The 20,401-nt window shown below is 53.4% G+C and overlaps 3 protein-coding genes across 12 annotated transcripts; 1 reads left to right on the top strand and 2 right to left on the bottom strand.

Moving 5' to 3' along the window:
- The first annotated feature begins 2,402 nt into the window (after nucleotides 1–2,402).
- Nucleotides 2,403–8,931, top strand: B4GALT3 (beta-1,4-galactosyltransferase 3). 2 transcript variants are annotated; one of them, XM_036831634.1, is made up of 8 exons: nucleotides 2,403–2,569; nucleotides 3,394–3,539; nucleotides 4,293–4,567; nucleotides 5,099–5,334; nucleotides 6,281–6,471; nucleotides 6,582–6,704; nucleotides 7,923–8,027; nucleotides 8,162–8,931. In XM_036831634.1, the coding sequence occupies exons 3-8, from the start codon at nucleotides 4,306–4,308 to the stop codon at nucleotides 8,433–8,435; spliced, it is 1,191 nt and encodes a 396-aa protein (XP_036687529.1). In that variant the 5' UTR covers nucleotides 2,403–2,569; nucleotides 3,394–3,539; nucleotides 4,293–4,305; the 3' UTR covers nucleotides 8,436–8,931. The 2 variants fall into 2 exon arrangements, with proteins under 2 accessions (XP_036687529.1, XP_036687537.1); XM_036831642.1 differs by having other exon boundaries at nucleotides 2,403–3,539.
- Nucleotides 8,932–9,024: 93 nt separating this feature from the next.
- Nucleotides 9,025–13,476, bottom strand: PPOX (protoporphyrinogen oxidase). Of its 8 annotated transcripts, none has more exons than XM_036834713.1 (13): nucleotides 12,923–13,476; nucleotides 12,311–12,405; nucleotides 12,024–12,158; nucleotides 11,775–11,893; nucleotides 11,460–11,592; nucleotides 11,011–11,155; nucleotides 10,711–10,901; nucleotides 10,222–10,282; nucleotides 9,920–10,038; nucleotides 9,732–9,842; nucleotides 9,483–9,632; nucleotides 9,327–9,369; nucleotides 9,025–9,243 (listed from the first exon to the last, which is right to left on the bottom strand). In XM_036834713.1, the coding sequence occupies exons 2-13, from the start codon at nucleotides 12,395–12,397 to the stop codon at nucleotides 9,101–9,103; spliced, it is 1,437 nt and encodes a 478-aa protein (XP_036690608.1). In that variant the 5' UTR covers nucleotides 12,398–12,405; nucleotides 12,923–13,476; the 3' UTR covers nucleotides 9,025–9,100. The 8 variants fall into 8 exon arrangements, with proteins under 8 accessions (XP_036690608.1, XP_036690619.1, XP_036690598.1 ...); XM_036834724.1 differs by lacking the exon at nucleotides 12,923–13,476 and adding an exon at nucleotides 12,578–12,797 and having other exon boundaries at nucleotides 11,775–11,890; XM_036834703.1 differs by lacking the exon at nucleotides 12,923–13,476 and adding an exon at nucleotides 12,578–12,774.
- A 166-nt stretch (nucleotides 13,477–13,642) lies between these two features.
- Nucleotides 13,643–20,328, bottom strand: USP21 (ubiquitin specific peptidase 21). 2 transcript variants are annotated; one of them, XM_036861375.1, is made up of 13 exons: nucleotides 19,613–20,328; nucleotides 18,177–18,797; nucleotides 17,328–17,387; nucleotides 17,049–17,169; nucleotides 16,714–16,825; nucleotides 16,379–16,534; nucleotides 15,809–15,873; nucleotides 15,449–15,552; nucleotides 15,180–15,266; nucleotides 14,815–14,893; nucleotides 14,477–14,584; nucleotides 14,256–14,370; nucleotides 13,643–14,015 (listed from the first exon to the last, which is right to left on the bottom strand). In XM_036861375.1, the coding sequence occupies exons 2-13, from the start codon at nucleotides 18,774–18,776 to the stop codon at nucleotides 13,925–13,927; spliced, it is 1,698 nt and encodes a 565-aa protein (XP_036717270.1). In that variant the 5' UTR covers nucleotides 18,777–18,797; nucleotides 19,613–20,328; the 3' UTR covers nucleotides 13,643–13,924. The 2 variants fall into 2 exon arrangements, with proteins under 2 accessions (XP_036717270.1, XP_036717277.1); XM_036861382.1 differs by lacking the exon at nucleotides 14,256–14,370 and having other exon boundaries at nucleotides 13,689–14,015.
- Nucleotides 20,329–20,401: the final 73 nt, after the last annotated feature.

Below are 20,401 nucleotides of genomic sequence, written 5' to 3'. Positions count from 1 at the left end.
GTTTCAAAGCTGCCGTTGTATTCAAATCCAGTATTATCTAATTCTGAGCCTCCATAGGCACCTCAAACTCATGAGTTCCAAAGTTTAACTTGTCATCTCCACTGTTTCCCCCAAATGTGCCTCTTCTAAGTTTTGTTTCTCATTAAATGTCGCCATCATCCACCCAGTGGTCCACATTAGAAATCTGGGAGTCGAGACCTCCCTGGTGGTCCAATGGTTAAGACTCTGCGGTCGCAATGCAGGGGGCCCAGGTCCTATCCCTGGTCAGGGAACTAGATCCCACATGCCACAACTAAGACCAGGCACAGCCAAATTAATCAATCAATCAATTAATTAATTAATTTTTAAAAAGATATCCGGGAGTCCTCTTGGAGTCTTCTAACTCCCTGACTTGACACATCCAGCCAATCACCAAGTCCTATTTGCCTCCTAAAAGTTCTCAAAGGTGTCCTCTTCCTTCCAGTCCCACTGATATTACCTCGTTTTGCATGAGTTTCATCTCACTCCTGGATTGCTGTGGTAACCTCCTTAATAGGTCCCTGCTTCCAGTCTTGACCACTCCAATAATGCTCCACATTTCCACCGGAGTAAAATTCCTAGTTCTGATCGTAGCACTCTCTGTTTAGAGCACTTTAAGGCTTTCTTCTTGCCCACAGGATAAAACTCAATCTCTTTTAATGTGGTTTATGGAGTCTTTCATTATCTGGCACCTATTTACCTCTTCAGTTTCCTCTTTCACCATTCCCCTGACTCTATCGTTTAGCCTATTGATCCATTTTTTTAATTTCCCCAACTCCCTAATTTCTTCCTCATTTCCAGACTTTTGCACTATGGTTTCCTGTGTCTAGAACACTATTCATCGGTTAAAAGATAATTTTCAGAAAAGGGTAAAATTATGACTCTCACACTGTTAAAGAAAAAATTGTTCTGACACTTGTTAAAATGGTAAGAAAGACTTTATTCAGGACTACTGCAATAGGTGCCAAGGCTATCCCAATCAGAGAGAGATTGGGTTCAACTCTGAATACAGTTAAGGACAGGTGGATAGTTATAGCCAATAAGCAGAATGAGTCAGTAGATGGAAAATTACATCAAGAGTAGGGAGACTCTTGCTCAACCAACTTAGAATTCTTGCTAAAGGCAGGCCAGGGTGATCAGAAATTAAGGGTGAGGGGATTCTTGCTAAACTGACTTAGCAGGATTCTTGCTAAAAACGGCTACAGGCCCAAGGATGAGGCCTATTAGAAAAGAGGGCTCAGGGGAGCCTGTCTAAAATTTGGTCAAGGAGAGAGTTTTTGTCAATACACGTATAAAAATGAACACCTGTTAAAGATTTATTTAACTCATAAGGAAACCAGCAGATGTTATAACTAGTTAAAAAAAACAAAAAATCTAAAGAACAGACATTTACAGAACAGAAATACAGAAATATGAAAATGAGAGGCAAAATTGTTTTGTTTTGTTTTGTTTTTCCCACAGTGCGGGGGGGAGGGGAGTCGGGGGTTAATTGAAACTCTCTCAGACAGGACAGAATTTGCATGTGGATCAGTTAACCTACACAGAATTGTAAAATAGCTCCATGGAGACGGAATCTTATGAAACAGAAGGACATGCTATAGAAAAGTCCTTCAGGCTTCCCATTAGCCATCACTTCTGCGAAACCTTTCCCAAACTTCAACTTGTGAATGAGGTGCAATTTTTAGGCTATCATATTTATCACACTATATTGTGGACAACTACCCTGCCCCCCTCCATCCCCACCCCGACCCCGCACAAAAGAAAATGAGCTTTTTGAGGCAGACACTGCGAGTTATTTAAGTTTCCTCAGTGTGATGATCTGCTTGTAAGGAGCACAGTATTCTAAGGGGGTAGTAGAAGCCACAAGATAAAACATATTGCATATTAATGAAGCGTCCATCTTACTCTTACATCTGGGGAAACACATTTTTCCATTAAAGCGGACGCTGCCCTTCCCTCCACACTCAACGTTTCCTTGTCTTATTAACCGTTTCTATTTCAAGGCCTGCGGGATACCTTGGGGATACAAAAATGTGCCAGAGCAGTCTGCAACGATGTACCCTGAGCAAGAAATAATTTTGATAATAAGTGGCACTAGGTTAAAGGGGGCGCCACTGACACACTCGGAAAGGGGCTCAGGTCAACTTGGGGCGAGAGTGAGGTCTTCCGACGCACCGGCCTCTCAGTACGTCTTGGCCCCGAGAAAGGTCCCGGTTTGACTTGCTGTTTTCACAAGTGTGAGGGGTGGGGGTTGGGGGGTGGGGGGTGGGGGGTGGGGGGTGGAATCCCGCTGGAAGTCGGTCCGGTGGGGATGAGCCCCCGCGCCTTCTCCCGAGGGATCGAGCCCCGAGCAGCCTGCGCGGTAGCTTAACCCGTGCCCCACAGGCCGCGCGGTGCTCAGACCCTGCGCTTCGCTGGGCCAGGGCGGCTCCACCCGAGGCCCCGCCCCGTGACGCGAGGCCCCGCCCCCGCAGCTCCCGCTTCCAAGATGGCGGCAGCGGTTCCTGTCCGGCTGTCTGGGTGATGGTGACGACTGGCTGCAGAAGGTCAGGTGTGTGGTCTGGGGCTGGTGGGGTGAGAGGCACGGGAGAAAGGTTCGGGAAATTGGGAAGGTGAGAAGTTTTGGGTAAAGGCTGGAGACAGCCTTGAGCAGGGAGGGGGACGTAAGTGCAAGTATGGACAGAGGCCGGTGGGCTCACATCGCAAGGTAGAGCAAACGGAGGAGGAGATTGGGGTGGGATGAGGGTGCTCCGAAAGAACTGGGCTGTAACCCCCTGCAGAGCGCTGACCACGCCCCTCTAGGTGAGCTAGCCCAGGTACCTCTGACAGGTTCTGCCCAGCCCTCCCTCTCCCTATCTCATTTCACCAATAACCCCTGATCCCCACCTCCGATAGGACCGGGGAAAGGTAGAAAAAGGTAGGGGATGCTACCCCCATCCTATTCCCCGCCGCGCTCCGAGGTTGTTTGCATGTAGCTCCCAGGTGGTCACGCTCCCTGCACCTGCGGAGCTAGCTCCCAGAAACGTGAAGAACGGAAAGGAGCCAGTTTCCTCCGCCTCCCTGGGTTCTCTTGAGGCCACTCCACAGTCCTGTTAAGACTGCCTTCCCCCCTGGCGAAAGTAAGATCTCCAATAGCTTCCCAGTCCCCACTCTCCAAACAGGTTGGTCCTGCTGGGGTGGAGGATGGTTAAGTACAGAGTAAATCTGACACACTAGAGGGTTATGGGGGAGAGGCCAGGGACCTAGCATCTGCTGCTCCACCCCTTTTCTCTCCAGCCACTTTCCCTCCCTTCCCCAGCTGGGAAACCGGCTTCACCCTGATCCTCGTCTCTGGCCCTCTGGGTGGCTGGCTCTCCTTGACCACTTCTGTTTCAGCCGGTCCTAAGATTGCTGCTGGAGTGCTGGAGGGAGCCTTTCTCTGTCGTCTGTGACATTTCCAATTTTTTATAATGCCTCACATCTCTGCTCCCCCGGGACCCCGTGGAGTCCCCATGATCCTGAAGAAGACAGCTTGAACCTAGGTGAGTCTATCTCTACCCCCTCTAAAATTGGAAGGGAGGTTCTCCAGAGAATGCTCTGAAATGGCCTTGGGACATGAATGATGTAAGCATTCTTGGGGACTGATAGTAGGTGATAGGAGTGGTTTGAGGGAGGGGTGGAGGAGAGTGAAACTTGGGCTGGAAGTGACAGGTGGTAGGTCTGCTAGTGGTAGCATTCTTTTTTTTTTTTTTTTTTAAAGGTAACGTTTTCTTGTTTTTTTTGTTTTTTTTTTTAATTCTTATTTTATTTATTATTTATTTTTGGCTGTGTTGGGTCTTCGTTGCTGCACGCGGGCTTTCTCTAGTTGCGGCGAGCGGGGGCTACTCTTCGTTGCAGTGCGCGGGCTTCTCATTGCAGTGGCTTCGCTCATTGTGGAGCACGGGCTCTAGGCGCGTGGGCTTCAGTAGTTGCGGCACGCGGGCTCAGTAGTTGTGGCTCACGGGCTCTAGAGCACAGGCTCAGTAGTTGTGGCACACAGGCTTAGTTGCTCCGTGGCATGTGGGATCTTCCCGGACCAGGGATCGAACCCGTGTCTCCTGCATTGGCCGGCGGATTCTTAACCACTGCGCCAGTGGTAGCATTCTATTTCTTTCCATACATCTGTGTGCTCCCTTCTGTGACTTTGTGCTTTTCCTCTTTACCCCTGGCACCACCTTCATCCCTGCCCAATGATCTCTTTCTGCTGGCTTGCTCTCTTCCTGCCTGCCCCAGCACTCTCCTCTCTCCCTCTCCAGACTACACCCCAGGATGCTACGGAGGCTGCTGGAGCGACCCTGCACTCTGGCCCTGCTTGTGGGCTCCCAGCTGGCTGTCATGATGTACCTGTCACTGGGGGGCTTCCGAAGCCTCAGCGCTCTATTTGGGCGAGAGCAGGAGCCGACATTTGACTACTCTCATCCCCATGATGTCTACAGTAACCTCAGTCACCTGCCTGGGGCCCCTGTTGCCCCAGGGGGCCCCCCAGCTCCTCAAGGTCTGCCCTACTGTCCAGAACGATCTCCTCTCTTAGGTGAGTGCAGAAGGAAGGCAGAAGTGAAGGCAAGGCCAAGGTGTGGGGACAGGGAGCCTTGGACAGGCATAGGATGGCAGGAGTGGGTCTTAGAACAGGAGGGTCACGTAACTGGAAGGGAGGCTGAGGTTGAGATAGAATGGACTCTAAATTTGGAGTTTCGACTGGGCTCTTGGGTTGAGCCACAACCCATTTATGGGCTCTTCTTGTCTCGGGCTAGGACTTGCTTCTTTTGTAGACCACTCCTAGTGTAGTGAGTTAGTTGGAAGTCCATCTGTTCTCTCCATCCCCTAACTGTAAGCTTCTAACCTTGTGAGGCAGGGGAGAGTTATGGAACCCTTAAATAAGAAGGTAGGCTAGGTAAGGAGCCTTCACCTTCCAGACTTTGCAAAGCTGTCCCAGTGATGGGGAACTCAAGGTTTTGTGAGATTTCTGAGCAAGCCCTTGGGGGAGCTGAGCCCCAGAATCAGACTGCCAGGGACAGTTCTTCTTGCCCTTCTAATCCCTGACCTTGCCATTCCCTCCCAACAGTGGGTCCCGTGTCCGTGTCCTTTAGCCCAGTGCCGTCACTGGCAGAGATTGTGGAGAGGAATCCCCGGGTGGAACCGGGGGGCCGGTACCGCCCTGCAGGGTGTGAGCCCCGGTCCCGAACAGCCATCATTGTGCCCCATCGCGCCCGGGAACACCACCTGCGCCTGCTGCTCTACCACCTGCACCCGTTCCTGCAGCGCCAGCAGCTTGCTTATGGCATCTATGTCATCCACCAGGTACCCCCAATTCCCATACCCCTCTGATTTTCTTTCTTATAAGGAAGCCTCAAACAAATTCCACTCCACTCTCATATAATGGATCCCTGAAATAATTTTAAGAGGGTCAGACAAAAAAAAAAAAAAAAGAGGGTCAGACTGTTGAATGTGAGAAAGCAGGGGGCTTCCCTGGTGGCGCAGTGGTTAAGAATCCGCCTGCCAGTGCAGGGGACACAGGTTCGAGCCCTGTCCGGGAAGATCCCACATGCCACAGAGCAGCTAAGCCCGTGTGCCACAACTACTGAGCCTGTGCTCTAGAGCCCACGAGCCACAACTACTGAGCCTGCGCGCCTAGAGCCCGTGCTCCGCAACAAGAGAAGCCACCGCAACAAAGAGTAGCCCCCGCTCGTCGCAACTAGAGAAAGCCTGCATGCAGCAACAAAGACCTAATGCAGCCCCCCCCAAAAAAAAAATATATATATATATACACACACACACACATATATATATAAAAAGAAAGCAGCAGCTGGCACTGCTCTGCCAACGTGTTAGTCCCATACTTCTCCTTAAGGATATTCCCACTGTCCTATAATCTTCCATGATTTTTCCGTTCTTGAATTTGGAAGTGGATAGATTTGGGCTAAAATTCTGGGTTCTGCCACTTGTTCCATATGTGACCTTGAGCAAGATACCCAACCTGCTAAAATGAGGCAAAGAGTGATAACTAATATACCACCTGTTCCACATGGTTTGTTTGTTGTTGGGATTAAATGCTAAATAGCAGCATGTAAGTGTCAGGCACATACTGATGCTCAAAAAATTTTTTGTTGAATGAAAAAACAAAGAAGTTGTCTTTCTCTTCATTTTCCTTGTCCCATATCCCACTTTGATTTCCCTCTTTTCACTTTTATGCTTCTTCTCCATGCTACCTATAGACCTAGTTTGGTCCTCCGCCATTATCTTCCAGGCTGGAAATGGAACATTTAACAGGGCAAAGCTGCTGAATGTTGGGGTGCGGGAGGCCCTGCGTGATGAAGAATGGGACTGCTTGTTCTTGCATGATGTGGACCTCTTGCCAGAGAATGACCACAATCTGTATGTGTGTGACCACCGAGGACCCCGGCATGTTGCTGTTGCCATGAACAAGTTTGGATACAGGTAGAGGGCATGAGAGGGTACTGGAAGCAGGAATTCCACCACCCGGTGGAAGAAGGAGGGATGGCCCCCCCCAGAAGACTTGTGGAATCCAAGGATCTTTCTCTCCCCAGCCTCCCGTACCCCCAGTACTTTGGAGGGGTCTCGGCGCTCACTCCTGACCAGTATCTGAAGATGAATGGCTTCCCCAATGAATACTGGGGCTGGGGTGGTGAGGATGATGACATTGCTACCAGGTCAGACTTCCTGCCACCACCTCCCTCCCTGACCCCAGCCTGGATCACTGTCCTCTGAGACCACCCCTAGCCATAGCCCTTTACCACTAATTTTTAGCTCCCTGGTCCTGCACTGTGCCCATTCCTCTCCCTTAGTCTTTTCAGTCCGGTCTACCCAGGTCAGGCTTTGCATGCTGCTCCCCATTCTGTTATCCTTCAGTCTCTTAGATCTGGTTAGTACTGTTCCTGGGAGAGAAGATAAGATCAGTAGGCTATAGTATCACGGGATTCCAGAGCTGGAAAGGGGCCTAGAGACAGTTTAGTCCTGCCTCTGCTAGGGTTGCATCCAAACCACACTTCCTTTCAGGGCTGGGAGAGGAGAGGCTCAGCTCCACATAGCCCAGAACCACTTTTTTTTTTTTTTTTTTTTTTTTTTTTAAAAAGCCTGTGCCATTGGCATGATGCCAACTTATTTTTAGCATGTGAAACATTTTGACCTTCAGCCTCAGCTGACCCAATTTCCTATCTGTCATTTGACTATTTGGGCTTGATATGCTGGACCCATTGCTTCTCCTCCCCCTTTGTCCTCTGGGATGACATCTTTATGAATTCTTGTCTTCTGTATGTTTGTAAAGCACCCAGCAATTTCTAAATGTATGTATTCTTTCAGTACCTTCCCAGGCTATCTTCACTTCTTGCTTCTGTGTGTCAGAGTGGGAGTTTGTTTCTTTCCAGGTCCTGATGACTTGGTTCCTCTCTTTTCTTAATGTCGGTGGGGGGTAGGGGGTGTGGCAGAGCTGAGGCAGCTCAGCTACTCATCTAAATAAGAACTGCTGAGCTTGGGTCTGTGACTCCCAGTCTTGTCCTCCCTTTTTGAGAAAATGGCTCCTCTCCCGGTCCTTTCCAGACTGCAAGGGCAGCTCCTGGGATTTAGGAAACAAAGGTGGGAGGTGCAAATCTACCTCTGCCAATTGTTGAAAGCCCCCAGGGTGCCTGGCAGTAGGCCCTGAGGATCTGGATACATCCAAGCTTTTACATTCTCTTCAGCCATTTCCTTCTTTCTGTTTGACTTTCTCTCCCCTTCCAGTACTTGGCACTTTTTTTGCCTAGTTAGTAATAGCTGTTCTTTGTGTAAAGAAACGTGCAATTCCGTCCTTGCTAGCCTTAGCTCTTCTTGCTCACCTGTCAGCAGCTTTCTTCCGCTCTGGACCCTCCACGTTGCCCTCACTTTTCCCATAGGGTACGCCTGGCTGGGATGAAGATCTCTCGGCCCCCCACATCTGTGGGACACTATAAGATGGTGAAGCACCGAGGAGATAAGGGCAACGAGGAAAATCCCCACAGGTAGGATGGGAGGGCCGCCTGGGAATTACTACCGGATCCTCAGGATTCTGCACCCTAGCCAGGCAGTTCCTGAAGGTTCCTAGATTCCTGGCTGTTCCTTTCCAGGTCTTAAGTCTCCAATCTCTAATCCTCAGATTTGACCTCCTGGTCCGAACCCGGAATTCCTGGACTCAAGATGGGATGAACTCACTGACATACCGACTGCTGGCTCGAGAGCTGGGCCCTCTCTATACCAACATCACAGCAGACATTGGAACTGACCCTCGGGGTCCTCAGACTCCCTCTGGTCCCCGTTACCCACCTGGTTCCTCCCAGGCCTTCCGTCAGGAGATGCTGCAGCGCCGGCCCCCAGCCGGGCCCGACCCTCTGCCTGCTGCCAACCACACAGCTCCCCATGGTTCACACTGACTCCTCCTTAATCATGAAACTGAATCCGAAGAGTTGTATTCTCCCCACCCTCAGCTCCTCACTGCTCTTAGAGGGGATGTGGGGGAAATGAACTCTACTGCCGTGCTGGGGGCAGGGGCCTCTCCTCACTGCTGGACTGGAGCTGGGCTCCTCTAGCCCTGGGGGTCCCTCTTTCTAGGGTCACCAGCCAGGGCTTATGACTGTGAATCCTTGATGTCATGATTTTCTGTGATGACTCCTAGGTGTCCCCTGCCCACGGGGTAAGAGCAGGGCTGGACCCCAAATCCCTTCCTCTTCCATGGAGAGAAGAGTGATCTGACTTTTCCCGGGACCTCTGTGAATATTTATTCTATTTATAGTTCCCAGGAAGTGTGTTTGAAGGAAGCCCCTCCCAGGGTACTTTCTGCCAGTGTTGGAGTAGCTCCCTCTTCTGGACCTTGCTCAGGGGGCTGGGATTTTGATATATTTTCTAATAAAGGACTTTGTCTTGCCTCTGCTCCTGCTTTCTGTATCCTAAGCACCCTTAACCTACTACCTTTGCTCACCCACCCCACCCACGCCCACAGGAGACAGAACAGCCAGACCAAGCCAAGCTCCAGCAACTTTTATTTTCATGGGTGAGAGAGTCCCTGTCAGCAGAGGCAGGAAGAAGTGGGGTTTGAGGATCAACTGTTAGGTTCTGTGCCCAGGACACGGGCTGCTGCCTGGCGCCCACTCTCTATACAATCATTGACAGCAACCCCCTCGTACGAGGCTCCGGCCAGAGTCAAAGGCAGCTTCTGAGCAGCCAGGAATTGGGTAGCTGACTCTGGGAGGAAAAGATAAAAGGAATGTTACAGCTAGGGGTCTATTTTCATGGCTCTTCTCAGCCCAGCTGCTTTCCCAACTTACCCAATTTTTGCCAGTGGCCTAAAGTATACTGGGGGATACAGTTCTGGGGAGAGAAAAGGGGATACAGGGAAAGATTATTACTGATGTCCCAGGCCTGGGTAGACAATGACAAATGTACCAGTCCCTGCCTCCAGTGGGTAGCTGAGGAGTGTTTACCTTGTGTAGATGGACCAAGCAGTGACTTGGTGGCTCCTTCAGTCCTAACTGAGTGGCAGCTGCTTTCTCTGCCTCCTTTTGGAACAGCTCCTGAGATAAGACACTGCCCCTGGCTTCTAATGTCTGTAACCAGGAACCTCCCAACATCACCTAAGGAGGGAATACGGCACTGACCAGCCTGGCCTTACTACACCGGGGCACAGAGGAGCCCTTGGGAAACCCCCACTAAGCAAAGCTGCCTTCTCTCACAGTCACTCTGAGGCCAGGGGGGCTCCCATCCTGCTCAGGGAAAGCAACTGAGTCATACACGATTCCCAGGATGCCTGGGTCTTCTGAGGATGGCACCAGATGTCCAAATCCCTGGAGAAAAGGAAGAGACTGGGTCAGGAGGGGAGAGTTCCAGTTGAGCCCACGTCTCCCCTTCTTCTGTGTCACACCTGGACAGGCAGACGAGCTCCTCGGTACTGTAGATTCACCACAGCCACAGACACAGCAGTGATGGTACTCAGAGCACGAGCCAGAGGTGCAGCCTCAGCAGGGAGCAGCTTGCTGAGCGCTGGAGGAGAGCAGGCAGAGGCCTGCCTCAGGAGGCATTCACACTACAACTTTACCAACCCTCCTTGGGATTAGACTCCCACAGGGCTGACCAGTTCAGGGGCATGGCATGCTCCTGTTGGCCCAGAAAGGAGCTACGTCGCCTCAACCTGGTTGGAGAAGGAGAGGGTGACTACCACATTACCTGAAGCTGGAATGGCACTAATAATGTGGTCAGCCTCCAGGTTGCTGTCCCCTAGAGACACCTGAGAGGAAGAAAACGTTTAAAAGACACAGAGGTCACGGGAATTTTGCCTTAGTTTCCCAGGCAGGAGAGAGACTGGGTGCTGACTCAGGATGAAGAGACTAAGTAGTCAGCACAAAAATCATCCCCCCATTACTCCAGGAAGTGGGCCAGACAAAAGCCAGTGGGCCACTCTGAAATGTTTAGTGGAGCTCAGTGGTTCTTTCCCCTAGCTGGGAGCCACTTATATATATTCTAGCCACAGGTTTGGATCAAACAGGTCTTGGAGGAAGGTCCCCAAATAAGGCCTAGGAACGTGGAGTAGCCCATATTTAAATAGCTTCTAGGACAGGAGAACAAGGAGAAACTCCAGTCCTGCTGGCTAAAGCGTTTAGACAAAGTTGGAAACTCTAACAGACAGGTTCATTACACTCCAGGGGGCTCTCCTACCTTCCAGCACCCTTCTGCTTGGAGGCTGAGCCCACAGACTGGCTGGCCTCTGAGAACACTGACACCCCTACTAGTCAGGTGGGTGTTAAGGGCCTGAGGCAATGTCTCCAGCCCTCCACGGAGTGACCACTGGCTCCAGCGCTCAGCCCGAGCCTGGCGAATAAGTGCTGAGTCTGGCTGTGGGCCCTGCCCTGCAGAGGAGGAAGCAGAGAAGAATCATTAAAATAGCACCCCTTGCTTCCAGTCCTTCACTCTGGCAGTCCTTAATATCTTCAACCCTTGAACCAACTCCCCCCTCACCTGCCCCCAGCAGCAGCCCCAGTAATATGGAACGATGGGTTTGCTCAGCTTGGAAGAGACTGGGAAAGCAGGACCTCATGCTGAGCTCACGGCTGTTGCCTGCAAACACTCCACGGCAAAGACTGTCCATGGCTAGAGACGCCACCTTAAGGGTGAGACTGGGATTGAGAGGCCAAGGAATAAGCTGCACTAATTTCCACTGTCCCTGCTTGGCAGAGAATAGGGGTGAGGTGGGGTGGGGTTTGGTTGGAAAGCAGTCTCACTATTACAGAAAGATGGAAAGGAAGTGAAGGCATTCACCCCCAACACTGAGTCTGGGGGGCTACTGGGTATGAAGAGAAGAGGGCATTTTCAGATGATACAGAAAAGGCCCTACTGGGAGGTGCGAGTATGGGGATCTGCAGCTGGTTTAGGAGGGACGGGATTTGGGGGCTTCTGGGCGGTGTTACCTCAGGACCAAGGCGGCGCTCGGCGAAACTGTGCACAGTCTCATCAGGGTCTTTGCCCCGGGGCGTAGTCAACTCCTTCAGCCCAGCCCAAAACAGAGGTTTGGAGAAGGGAGGTGAAGGGCGGAGTAGCCCCCTGCATGGAGGAAGGCACAGTGAAGAGGGAGCTCTGATTTAACCCCCCAGCTCCAGGGGGTCATTTCCATTCATTTGGCCCCTTTTGCTGGGAGGGCTGACAAACTGGAAGATGAGGAAATGGAAGGGATGTGAGGATGGAGGCAGAGGAGAAGAATGGCAGTAAGGAGGTGGTAGCATTACCTGATGCCAGAGGGCAGGGCGTGCAGGGCGCCACCTACATACAGGAACCTGTTCTGGGCAGCTGCATGGTCTCCCCGGACAGGCAACACTTCTGAGTCCAAGCCAAGCTCGGAAACCTGCTCCACACGTCCTCAGAAAGAGCATAAACTAAGGAAAGGACTGACCACCAAATCTACTTGCTCCCCTTCACTCTATACTCTAGTGAAGGTCCCTCCACAACCTCTCCTAGGCATTCCACAAGCCCCTCACCATGAGCAGGGTCCGGGCTCCCAGGACTCCCGCCGGCCGAATTCCTCGAGGTCCAAGTTCAAAGACAGCACCATCTGGGCCTCGTACCGAGCGGATCCAGCCTCCCAGGCGCTCGCTGCCCTCCACCAAGACCACCTGGGGACAAGAGGGAGACACTGCAGCCTATAGCCGCGGCCGCGGCCGCGGCGTAAAGGGTCAGGAGGGGAATGGGGCGGCGCATTCCCTCTTGCTGGAAATGGGAGAGTATTAAAGGAGGCTCCCTCTGGCACGGAGCGGGGGGCACTCACCTTGGGGGGACAAGGGGCCCGGCTCAGGTGGTAACTAGCGGCCAAGCCGCTGATCCCTCCGCCCAGCACGACCACGGTCCGGCCCATGGTGAAGCCTGCGGGTGTGGAGGCGATACGGACAGGCTGACCAGAAGCACCCTGCTCTCCAGAAGACCTGCGGGTTCCGCGTTCCACCCCCGGCCATTCGCTGCTTTAGGGGAAACTAAGGCAGAGCCCGCGGATGGGGTGGTGGAACTGTGAGGTCCCCGCCCGGGGCCTAGGACTCACCCACGAGAGGAACGAGAAAAATGAGGGGAAAGGAGGAGACAGAGGTCTCAACACATCACGCCGCCGGCGTCCCGGGTGCGGGGGCTGGGAGGTGGATAAGGGCCACACCCACGCTATCTGCTAGCGCAGGGCTCTGGGCTCCGACCTGCCGCCTGTCTTCTGAAGCGCTTTCCCTCCCGCCCGCCCCCACTAGGCCTAGAGTTTCAGTCCTCTGCCTCCACCACCCCCCCACCCCAGTTTTTCGGTCTCTCCGACTCTCCGTCCACTCTATTCTGGCGGCACACGCCTGACCTTACCTTCCTGCTCCTGGATTGGTGGGTCCTGAAAGGCCCCGATCACACTCACCAATGAAAACACTGAACCGGCAGCGGCTCCTCCTCCCGCAAAGGCGTAGGGTTGGCCCCTGCAGAAGGCTGCTCTGTGGAGCTGGAGGTTAGTTAACCGGTTCGATGCCAGGTGGGAGAGAGCAGCTATATCCATCACTGACTTCCCCTCAAGGCTGGAGCGGCGAGAGCTGCGTGCTGGTTAGCATTCCCCAGCTCGAGCTTCCCAGGCCCAGCTAGGCTGAGAACCCTGGAGGGAGGGCCTCATGAGCTTTGGTTGTAGGGAGAGTAGATAGGGACACTGGAGGCTGGTCCGTGGGGAGGTGGCTCCATAAACAGCTCCTTGATGTTAGCAACAGCCTGGACCTACGGGAGTTAGGGCGGCCCGGCAACGTACCGTGTTTATCAACAGGGGTCCTTGGGCACCTCGCTCTCGAGGGGGCAGCCCCCTACGCCGGCAAAACCCGTCTACCCAGTGCCTGCACTCTAGCTCCAGGCTTCCTTACAGCTTCACGAGTCTCAAGCTCGCCTTCCCTTTTCCTCCCAATGTAAACCACCACTGCGTGGTCAAACCTTGGCATCAATGTGTCCTGGTCCGGCCCCTCTATCCCCACTCCCACCCCCACGGCTTTGAGCGCGCCCCCATCTGTTCAGAGAGGGAACTGAGTCCCAGGAAGACTCCAATTCGGCCTAGTTCTGTATCTCCACCCCCCCTTAAGCACAAATACAAATAAGGACATCATTTTTTCTTAATAAATTTATTTACAAAAAAAAGTGAGACTGTAGAGGGTCTGGGGGCTGTACACGGGCAGGGGCCTGGGGAGCTCTGTACATGGGGCCTGGGAGACGGGAGCCTCCAGGTGGAGGATATTTTTTAATAAAAAAAATAATGGGAGGTAAAACCACCCCCTCCCCCCTCCCCGATTAAAAAGACACAAAAATAGACGTCTCTGAGGTAAATGAGGAGCCTGGGGGCTTGAGGGTGTTGAAAGGGTTTCACAGGTGCCAGGGCTTAAAGGGGATGTCACAGGCACCGGGGTGGCTCCTGCATCAGTTGGTAGAACAGCACGTAGCCCTCACTGGATGCCACCTGGTTTTCACTGACAGGGGAGACACTAGGAAGAAGGGAGATGGGGAAGGAGGTGTGATCATTCCTGCATATTCCCCCCCTCCCCACATGATCAACCTCACAGCATCCCGGTAGTGATCAGGAAAGACGCCCCCATACCCACACACACACCCACCCACCGCCCACCTTTTACCAGGCACTGTGCTCTCCTGGGGCTTCGTATTAGGGAAAGGTATCAGGGCTGCAGCGGGAATGGGGCAGGAGTTGAATAGGAGGCTATTCTCACCGAGAGTCATTGTAGACATGCCAACCAGTCTGGCACCGGCACAGGGCTGTGTAGTGGCCATAGTGGACACTGCCCGAGTGGTTGCAAAGGGCATACAGCTGATATACGGGGCTTCCTTCGGGGTTAGAGATGACCAAAATCTATAGTCAGAGCTGTGCCCCACTCCCACTCTCTCCCTCCCCTTCATGGGAGCTCCTCAGGACCTTCCCTACAAGACTCACCGGCTTTGTCACTGGCAAAGTCCCCTAGGCTCAGTCGCTGCAGCGGGAAGTCTACACCTACTGAACTTTTCTTGATGGAGCCTCGGGAGGCGGAAAATCGATTAAGATCTAAGCTCTGGTTAAGGAGAATTTGGGAGGCAGAGTGCCTCTGAGGGGGGCTGAGGAATTGAATGTTGTCCACTCCCCTCCCTGAACACACATGGGGAGCTTGGTAGGGAAAGGTGGAGTGGCAGGCTTTTCCTAAGGAAAACTGAATTCCCAAATGTCCAGCCTCTGCAAACATGAGGAATGAGGAAAAAGAATGAATGGGAGAAATAAGAATTTGAACATTAGGATACGGAGCACGAGGATTCGGGGGAATCTTTGTACTGTCAACTTTTTGGTACTTCGTGTTTTCTGCCGACATTGGTCACACACCTGAGTAAATGTCAAATAATATTATAAGGTTAACGTGCTCCTCACCTCAGTTGGCTTTTCTGACACCCTGACTCACAGACAAATTTACTATGCTCCCTATTACTTCTGTATCCTCTGGGCCACTGCCCTTTGCCCTGGGAATCCCAGGACATATCTGAAACTCCTACACAAACCCAGACATATAAGTGTTATTCTTCATACTAAGGCATCATGCAACCCCTTTTACCCATATGGAGCCCCCCCAGGTCTCCCACCCATACTATATCCCTTGTGAACCCACACATACTGGGGCATTCTCCGATTCTAGCTCTTCTTCCTTGGTGAAAAGGCTGAAACAATCCCGCAGAGACACCTTGCCCCCGGCAAATCCTTTCTGGGGGGAAAGGGGAGTGAAGGGTCAGCATGTTCTGAATTTCCTTTTCCAACTTTTCTCAATTAATCCAAGCTTCATTTCTGCTCCAGAGACCCACAGGGTTCCCTCCCACACTGGGGGTGGGTAGGGTTGGGTCACAGAACCCATGTCCCATCCACCCCTGGAATCTTCTGGAATCCCACCTTGGGGATGGGCAGGGACAGGTCACAAAAAACCTCGAAGGTCGTGGAGCGATACCCACAGGCCTGGCACTTGAGACAACTTTTCAACTGGCCCACAAACAGGTCTAGATAGAAGCAAAGGGGCAGGAGAAACAGTCATTGTGGGATGCCTGAGATGCTTTCTTGGATTCCCATCTCTTCCCACCCGTTTGCCTGACCCTTCCTTTCCCACCACCGACACTCCTCACAAACCCCTCACAACTTCTCCACATTTTCGTCATCTAGCCTTATTCCCACACCCCTGGAGAGGATGGATTTTTTTCTGCCAAGCCCGCACCCCCTGCACACTAACTTTCCCCATCACTTTGTCTCGTTCCATACCCACAATCTTGCTGTCCTCTCGCTCCAGGTAACGCTTCCACATTAGGTTGGCTCGGTCGTCATCGCTAGGACAGATCAAGGGAAGTGGGGAGCACCCATGAGACAGCAGGAACACTGGGCACCCCCGACACCACTGAAATGATCCACAGAGCCCTGTACCCCACCCATACCCCAGCTCCTTCTCTAAATTTCAAGAAAGAGACGAAGGAGTAATGCTTCAGAGGACTTTCCGGGGAAATCCAAGGTGAGAGGAAAAGAAAGCAATGTTGACAAGGGAAGAACATGCCATCTTCCTCCACCTGGCTTCAGACCCCTTAGGTACCTTGTAAATTAATTATCCCCTCCTCTGTCAATACAGTGACAGCCATAGCACTATCTTTGCCTCCATCTGTGCCCCTCAGCCTCCCTCCTCCTCCTGCCTTCTTCCTACTTCTGCACTGCTTCTCAAACCATTTTCTGAGCTAAGTACTTCCTTGGACCCTACATCCTCAATCTTGACTAGCTCACTTCTGTGAAGGATGAATGCTGCTGATAAACTACTGCGGAGAAAAAGGAGGGGGGCAACCTTACCTTAACTCAGGTTCTTCTAGCAGAGCCCCTCCACGGCGGGGTTGGGAGGGAGCTGGACTATTGGCCAGGACTGGCGGAGCCCGGCGGCCTCGTCGGTTGATTTCGAGGTGTAGCCGCTCCATGAGGAGCTTCAGAAACTCTTGGGCATCCTGCTGGCTGCAGTCAGACAAAGAACATGGGCAACTGACCCCTGCCTAGTCCACAGTCACTAACCCCTGCCCAGACATCTGTCCCCACTTCCTGGATGAAGAGTGTCTCAAGGCTCAGAATGATGCTGCTTGGCCCTACCCCCAGACAAGGCCAGAGAGAAATCCCATACCCTCCAGCTCTCCCACCTGTATCCAGAGAAGGAAGGAACGTATTTCTGGAAGACAGCTCGGAATCGAGTAGGATTCACAGCTTCGCAGGAGTCAGGGTGCCACAGGGCACCAATCACATCTGCAAAGGCTATTAGGGTGGGAGTGGGGAAGGGAAACAACGGTTATTGAGTAGAAGAGGGAAGCAAGAGGAGGCTTAGAGGGTGGAAAACAACCTCTAGGAAATCAGGCACTGGGAAAAACAGATACAACTGCCAGCTCTCAGGGTTGGGGCCACTGGCACTGGCAGATGGACCTACAAGGGTCTGGGGAAAAGAGGACTTGAAAGAAGGGAGCAGGAGTTGTTGCCCCACCTTCAGTGAGCTCTTGGGCTCGGCCCCCTCCGGGCACCTCTTGCCGGAAGTCCCTTCGCAGACAGAAGTCCCGAAGAGGCCGAGTGCTGCTCAAACACTGTAGCACAGCATTCAGGAAGCACTGGGGAGCAGTAAAGACAGCGCCATTACCTCCCCAGACCAGTGCCTAGGAAGCCTTAGGAGAACTGCAGTGCTGTCCTTCCCCAAGTTTCCCTCGCCATGCCTGCCCCCAACACCAGTTCACATTCCTGTTAGGAAAGACAGGAGAATGGCTCTCACCGTGTTCCCCAGGTTTCGGAGGCCAACATGACCAGAGCCCAGAAGCAGTGTGTGATGAGCCTGGAAGGTCAGAGTACAGTCAGCACGTTCCCATATATCCCACGTGGCACTTTAACCTTTCGACAGCATGCTGCCCACTGCCTTCCCCACCCCATCCTTCACCCCCAAACTCTACACTTTTTCCGTCACTGGGTATTAGGGTCTCCCTACCTCAGTGGCCATGAGCAGTAAGCCTATCACAGCTGAGTGTACCACGGACTCAGCCATGGCTGTCCCACCTGTTCCCCACTTACTCCTCTGCCCAGCTAGCCGGCGATGCAGCTCCTGGGGCAACTCCCCAAGCACTGGCATGGTTGCCCAGCTGCTCCCCACCCCCACCTTGCTACCCCCAAGGCCCCCTCCTGCACCCGTGGCCCCTTCCTGCACCCTCTCCTGACGGCTCCAACTGCAATCAGCCTAGCTCACTTAGCTTGGGAAATGGGCAACCACATGAGCTCAGATGTTCTGAGCCCGCCCCTCTTCAGCTCCAGAGATTAATTAGGCCTAGGCAGCATCCTAGGAGAGAAGGTACAGCAAGGGAAGGTAAGGGCCTGGGGACCCAAAGAATTCCAAATGGTTTATTCCTTGGGGACTGAAATGGCACACCATTCTGGGCAGTCACAGACAACCCTGGAAAGGGTCTATGAGGCTTAAGGGTACTTAAATAAGGGAGAGGTAAGTCCAAACCACTGAAATGAAGGGGTGAAAAAGGAACTTGGCAAAAAGGGGAAAGGAAAGCCATATGATGGCAAGAAAGCTGGAGGCATGGAGGAACATGGGCATGGAAGGCGTGTGCTGGCAAGTCCTCACCATCTTGTCATTGGAGTAGAAAGGTTCAGAGGGCCGGGCAGATATCACGTGGAAGGAGCCATGGGAAGTAGGGGGCTCTGTCCGTATGCTGAGCAAGGTGGGTGGCCCAGGAAAGCCCCCAAGGCGGCGGAGAGAGGTGCTACGTCTCAAAGTGGGTGGCTCAGGCCGGAGAGCCAAGCGGCTCAGTGCAGCCCCTAGCTCTCCAGTGCCGCGGTGCCCTCCCAAGGCAATCCCCATTGGACGCAAGTCCCCACTGCTCACAGACTTGGAACGGGCTAGGTTGGTCCTTGATGGGAGAGGCAGAGCCACAGTTGGGGGTGGTGAGCCAGGCAGGGGAACTCCATGATCTGCCCGAAGCGGGCCTCTGGGACGAGGGCCTGAGGTCCGTCCCCGTCCCAGCTCCAGTTTCTTGAGCCGTTCCTCAGGGGGAGCTGGCCTAGGAGGCAGAGGTCGTAACATAGGGTTCGGCCCAGGGGCTGGGTTTCGGCGCTCCTTGCTCCGGGCCCTGGGAGCAAATGGTAGCTTGGATCCCACTCGGTGCTGGACATTAAGAGGTGGCTCTCGGGTCCGTCCCAGGCGGTGCTCAGAAGCCTGGGGCATTGTGGACACCACAGGCTGGACCTGGGAGGAGAAGAGACGATCAGCGTTTGGATATGGAGGGAGGTGGGAACCTAGGCTGCCATACTAGCTACATGCATGGAGGGCAGGAACCATGTCTATCATATCAATCATTGTATCCCCAGTGCCTAGTATAGTGTTTGGTACAAAGTAAACACTAAGTAGCCATTGAGTAAATGAATGATAGCAGGCAGGGCTTTAACTCTTTCTACATTCCTCACGCCCTTCCTACAGAATACTGCTTTACTGGAGAGCCAATGATAGATAGTTCCTATCTTGGCTCTCTTTATAATCTAGGTGCTCATGAAGGTTCCCCCATACCTGCCTAGTCAAGTGGGATGTGCTCTGGGTCACTTGGGACCTCTGGTCAAATAGCGGTGTGGATGCAAGTATAACAGCCCCAAGGACAGCATTCCATTCTCAAACCCCTGCCCCTCCTGGCTGCAAATGAAGCACACTAAAAAGGTTACTTGCGAATCACTCCCTCCCCCACCTCTGAGCTCCAAAGTGGTGTCGGGGCTCAGGGGCTGTGGCGGGGAGGGAGGACGAACTAACTCCCTGACCCCTAATCTCTGCACGTCTCCCACCACAGGAGGTTTCAACCGGGTCCGCCCCCCTCGAGGGCAGAAAGGCCGAGGCTGCTGATTGGCTACGGGGTCCAGCGGCATATTCTACACGATCCATGGATGCTGGTCCCTCCAGCCCAGTTCTCGCAGGCCTGCCGGGCCCCCAGCGTCTCTGCCTTTGGGGTGGGCGATCTCTCGGGTCTGGAACAGTCTTCCCTCGGCACCCCCACGCCATAACGCCCCGGACCGTACCTGTCCCCGGGTGAGGCGGCGGGGGAGGCCAGCCGGGGCCAGGCCCCAGCTCAGGGCCACCCCCTACTACCCTCGTGCAGCGCCCCTGCGGGCCCGGCTGCAGCTTTAGCCGCAGCTAGTGCCCAGATCTCTCCCACCGCAGGGGCCGCCGCCATCTTTGTTGGTCCCGCCCGGCCACCGGCCGCCGGCTTCACTGTCTCTCAGGGCGCCTGCGCACCCACACTCAGACTCCACCTACCCTCTTCCTCGGCGCTTGCGTGAACCCGCCCCCTCGGCTCCGCCGCCGACACCATGGAAACACAGCCAACTTTAGGACCGCCAGTTCCCAGCTTTGGCAAGAATTGTCTTTAAACCATCGCTCCAAAGCAAGTCCCTAAAGTAGAGTCCCATCGCCCCACCCCGTGGCTCTAAAGGATATAGATCTGACAATCGTAGTATAGCCCCCCGGCTTGCAGCACGGATCCTTCCCAGGGAGCAGGGGTGCGAATGCAGGGCCTGGGTCCAGCCCACAGACCAGTGAAGTATCCACATAGGGTTGGGAAGATCCCTGGAGGGCAGGGCATACTGGCCCTGCAAAACCAGTCGTCAAGCATCTTGCAGGCCAAAGCAGTAGGCTCCCTGCTAAAGGACAAAAGCAGATCTCAGCAGCAGGGAGAGCAGTCAGGATTTCCTTTCATTCCCCAGCTCCAGACCAGAGCATCCTCCATTTCCCCTTCCCTCCCGAACTAGTATAGTTGTACATGTGCCTTGGGTCTTAGCCTGCTGACCCTAAGCCTGCTCACCCTCTAT

This window comes from Balaenoptera musculus, chromosome 1 (assembly GCF_009873245.2).
Source record: "Balaenoptera musculus isolate JJ_BM4_2016_0621 chromosome 1, mBalMus1.pri.v3, whole genome shotgun sequence".
Classification (NCBI taxonomy): Eukaryota; Metazoa; Chordata; class Mammalia; order Artiodactyla; family Balaenopteridae; genus Balaenoptera; species Balaenoptera musculus.
Note: the sequence above shows the minus strand (reverse complement) of the source record. Positions and strands in the feature narration are given on the sequence as shown.

Excerpts from the sequence above, each read along its gene's own strand:
- B4GALT3 (XM_036831634.1), top strand. The coding sequence starts at position 4,306 with ATGCTACGGAGGCTGCTGGAGCGACCCTGCACTCTGGCCCTGCTTGTG. Across the intron at positions 5,335-6,280 it reads GCATCTATGTCATCCACCAG|GCTGGAAATGGAACATTTAA; the intron begins GTACCCCCAATT and ends ATTATCTTCCAG. Across the intron at positions 8,028-8,161 it reads AACGAGGAAAATCCCCACAG|ATTTGACCTCCTGGTCCGAA; the intron begins GTAGGATGGGAG and ends TCTAATCCTCAG.
- USP21 (XM_036861375.1), bottom strand. The coding sequence starts at position 18,776 with ATGCCCCAGGCTTCTGAGCACCGCCTGGGACGGACCCGAGAGCCACCT. Across the intron at positions 14,894-15,179 it reads TAGAATCGGAGAATGCCCCA|GTGTGTGACCAATGTCGGCA; the intron begins GTATGTGTGGGT and ends ACATTTACTCAG. Across the intron at positions 14,585-14,814 it reads CCCCCGAATCCTCGTGCTCC|ATCTTAATCGATTTTCCGCC; the intron begins GTATCCTAATGT and ends ACCAGAGCTTAG.
- PPOX (XM_036834713.1), bottom strand. The coding sequence starts at position 12,397 with ATGGGCCGGACCGTGGTCGTGCTGGGCGGAGGGATCAGCGGCTTGGCC. Across the intron at positions 12,159-12,310 it reads GGGCCCCTTGTCCCCCCAAG|GTGGTCTTGGTGGAGGGCAG; the intron begins GTGAGTGCCCCC and ends TCTTGTCCCCAG. Across the intron at positions 9,370-9,482 it reads GCTTGGTCCATCTACACAAG|AACTGTATCCCCCAGTATAC; the intron begins GTAAACACTCCT and ends TTCTCTCCCCAG.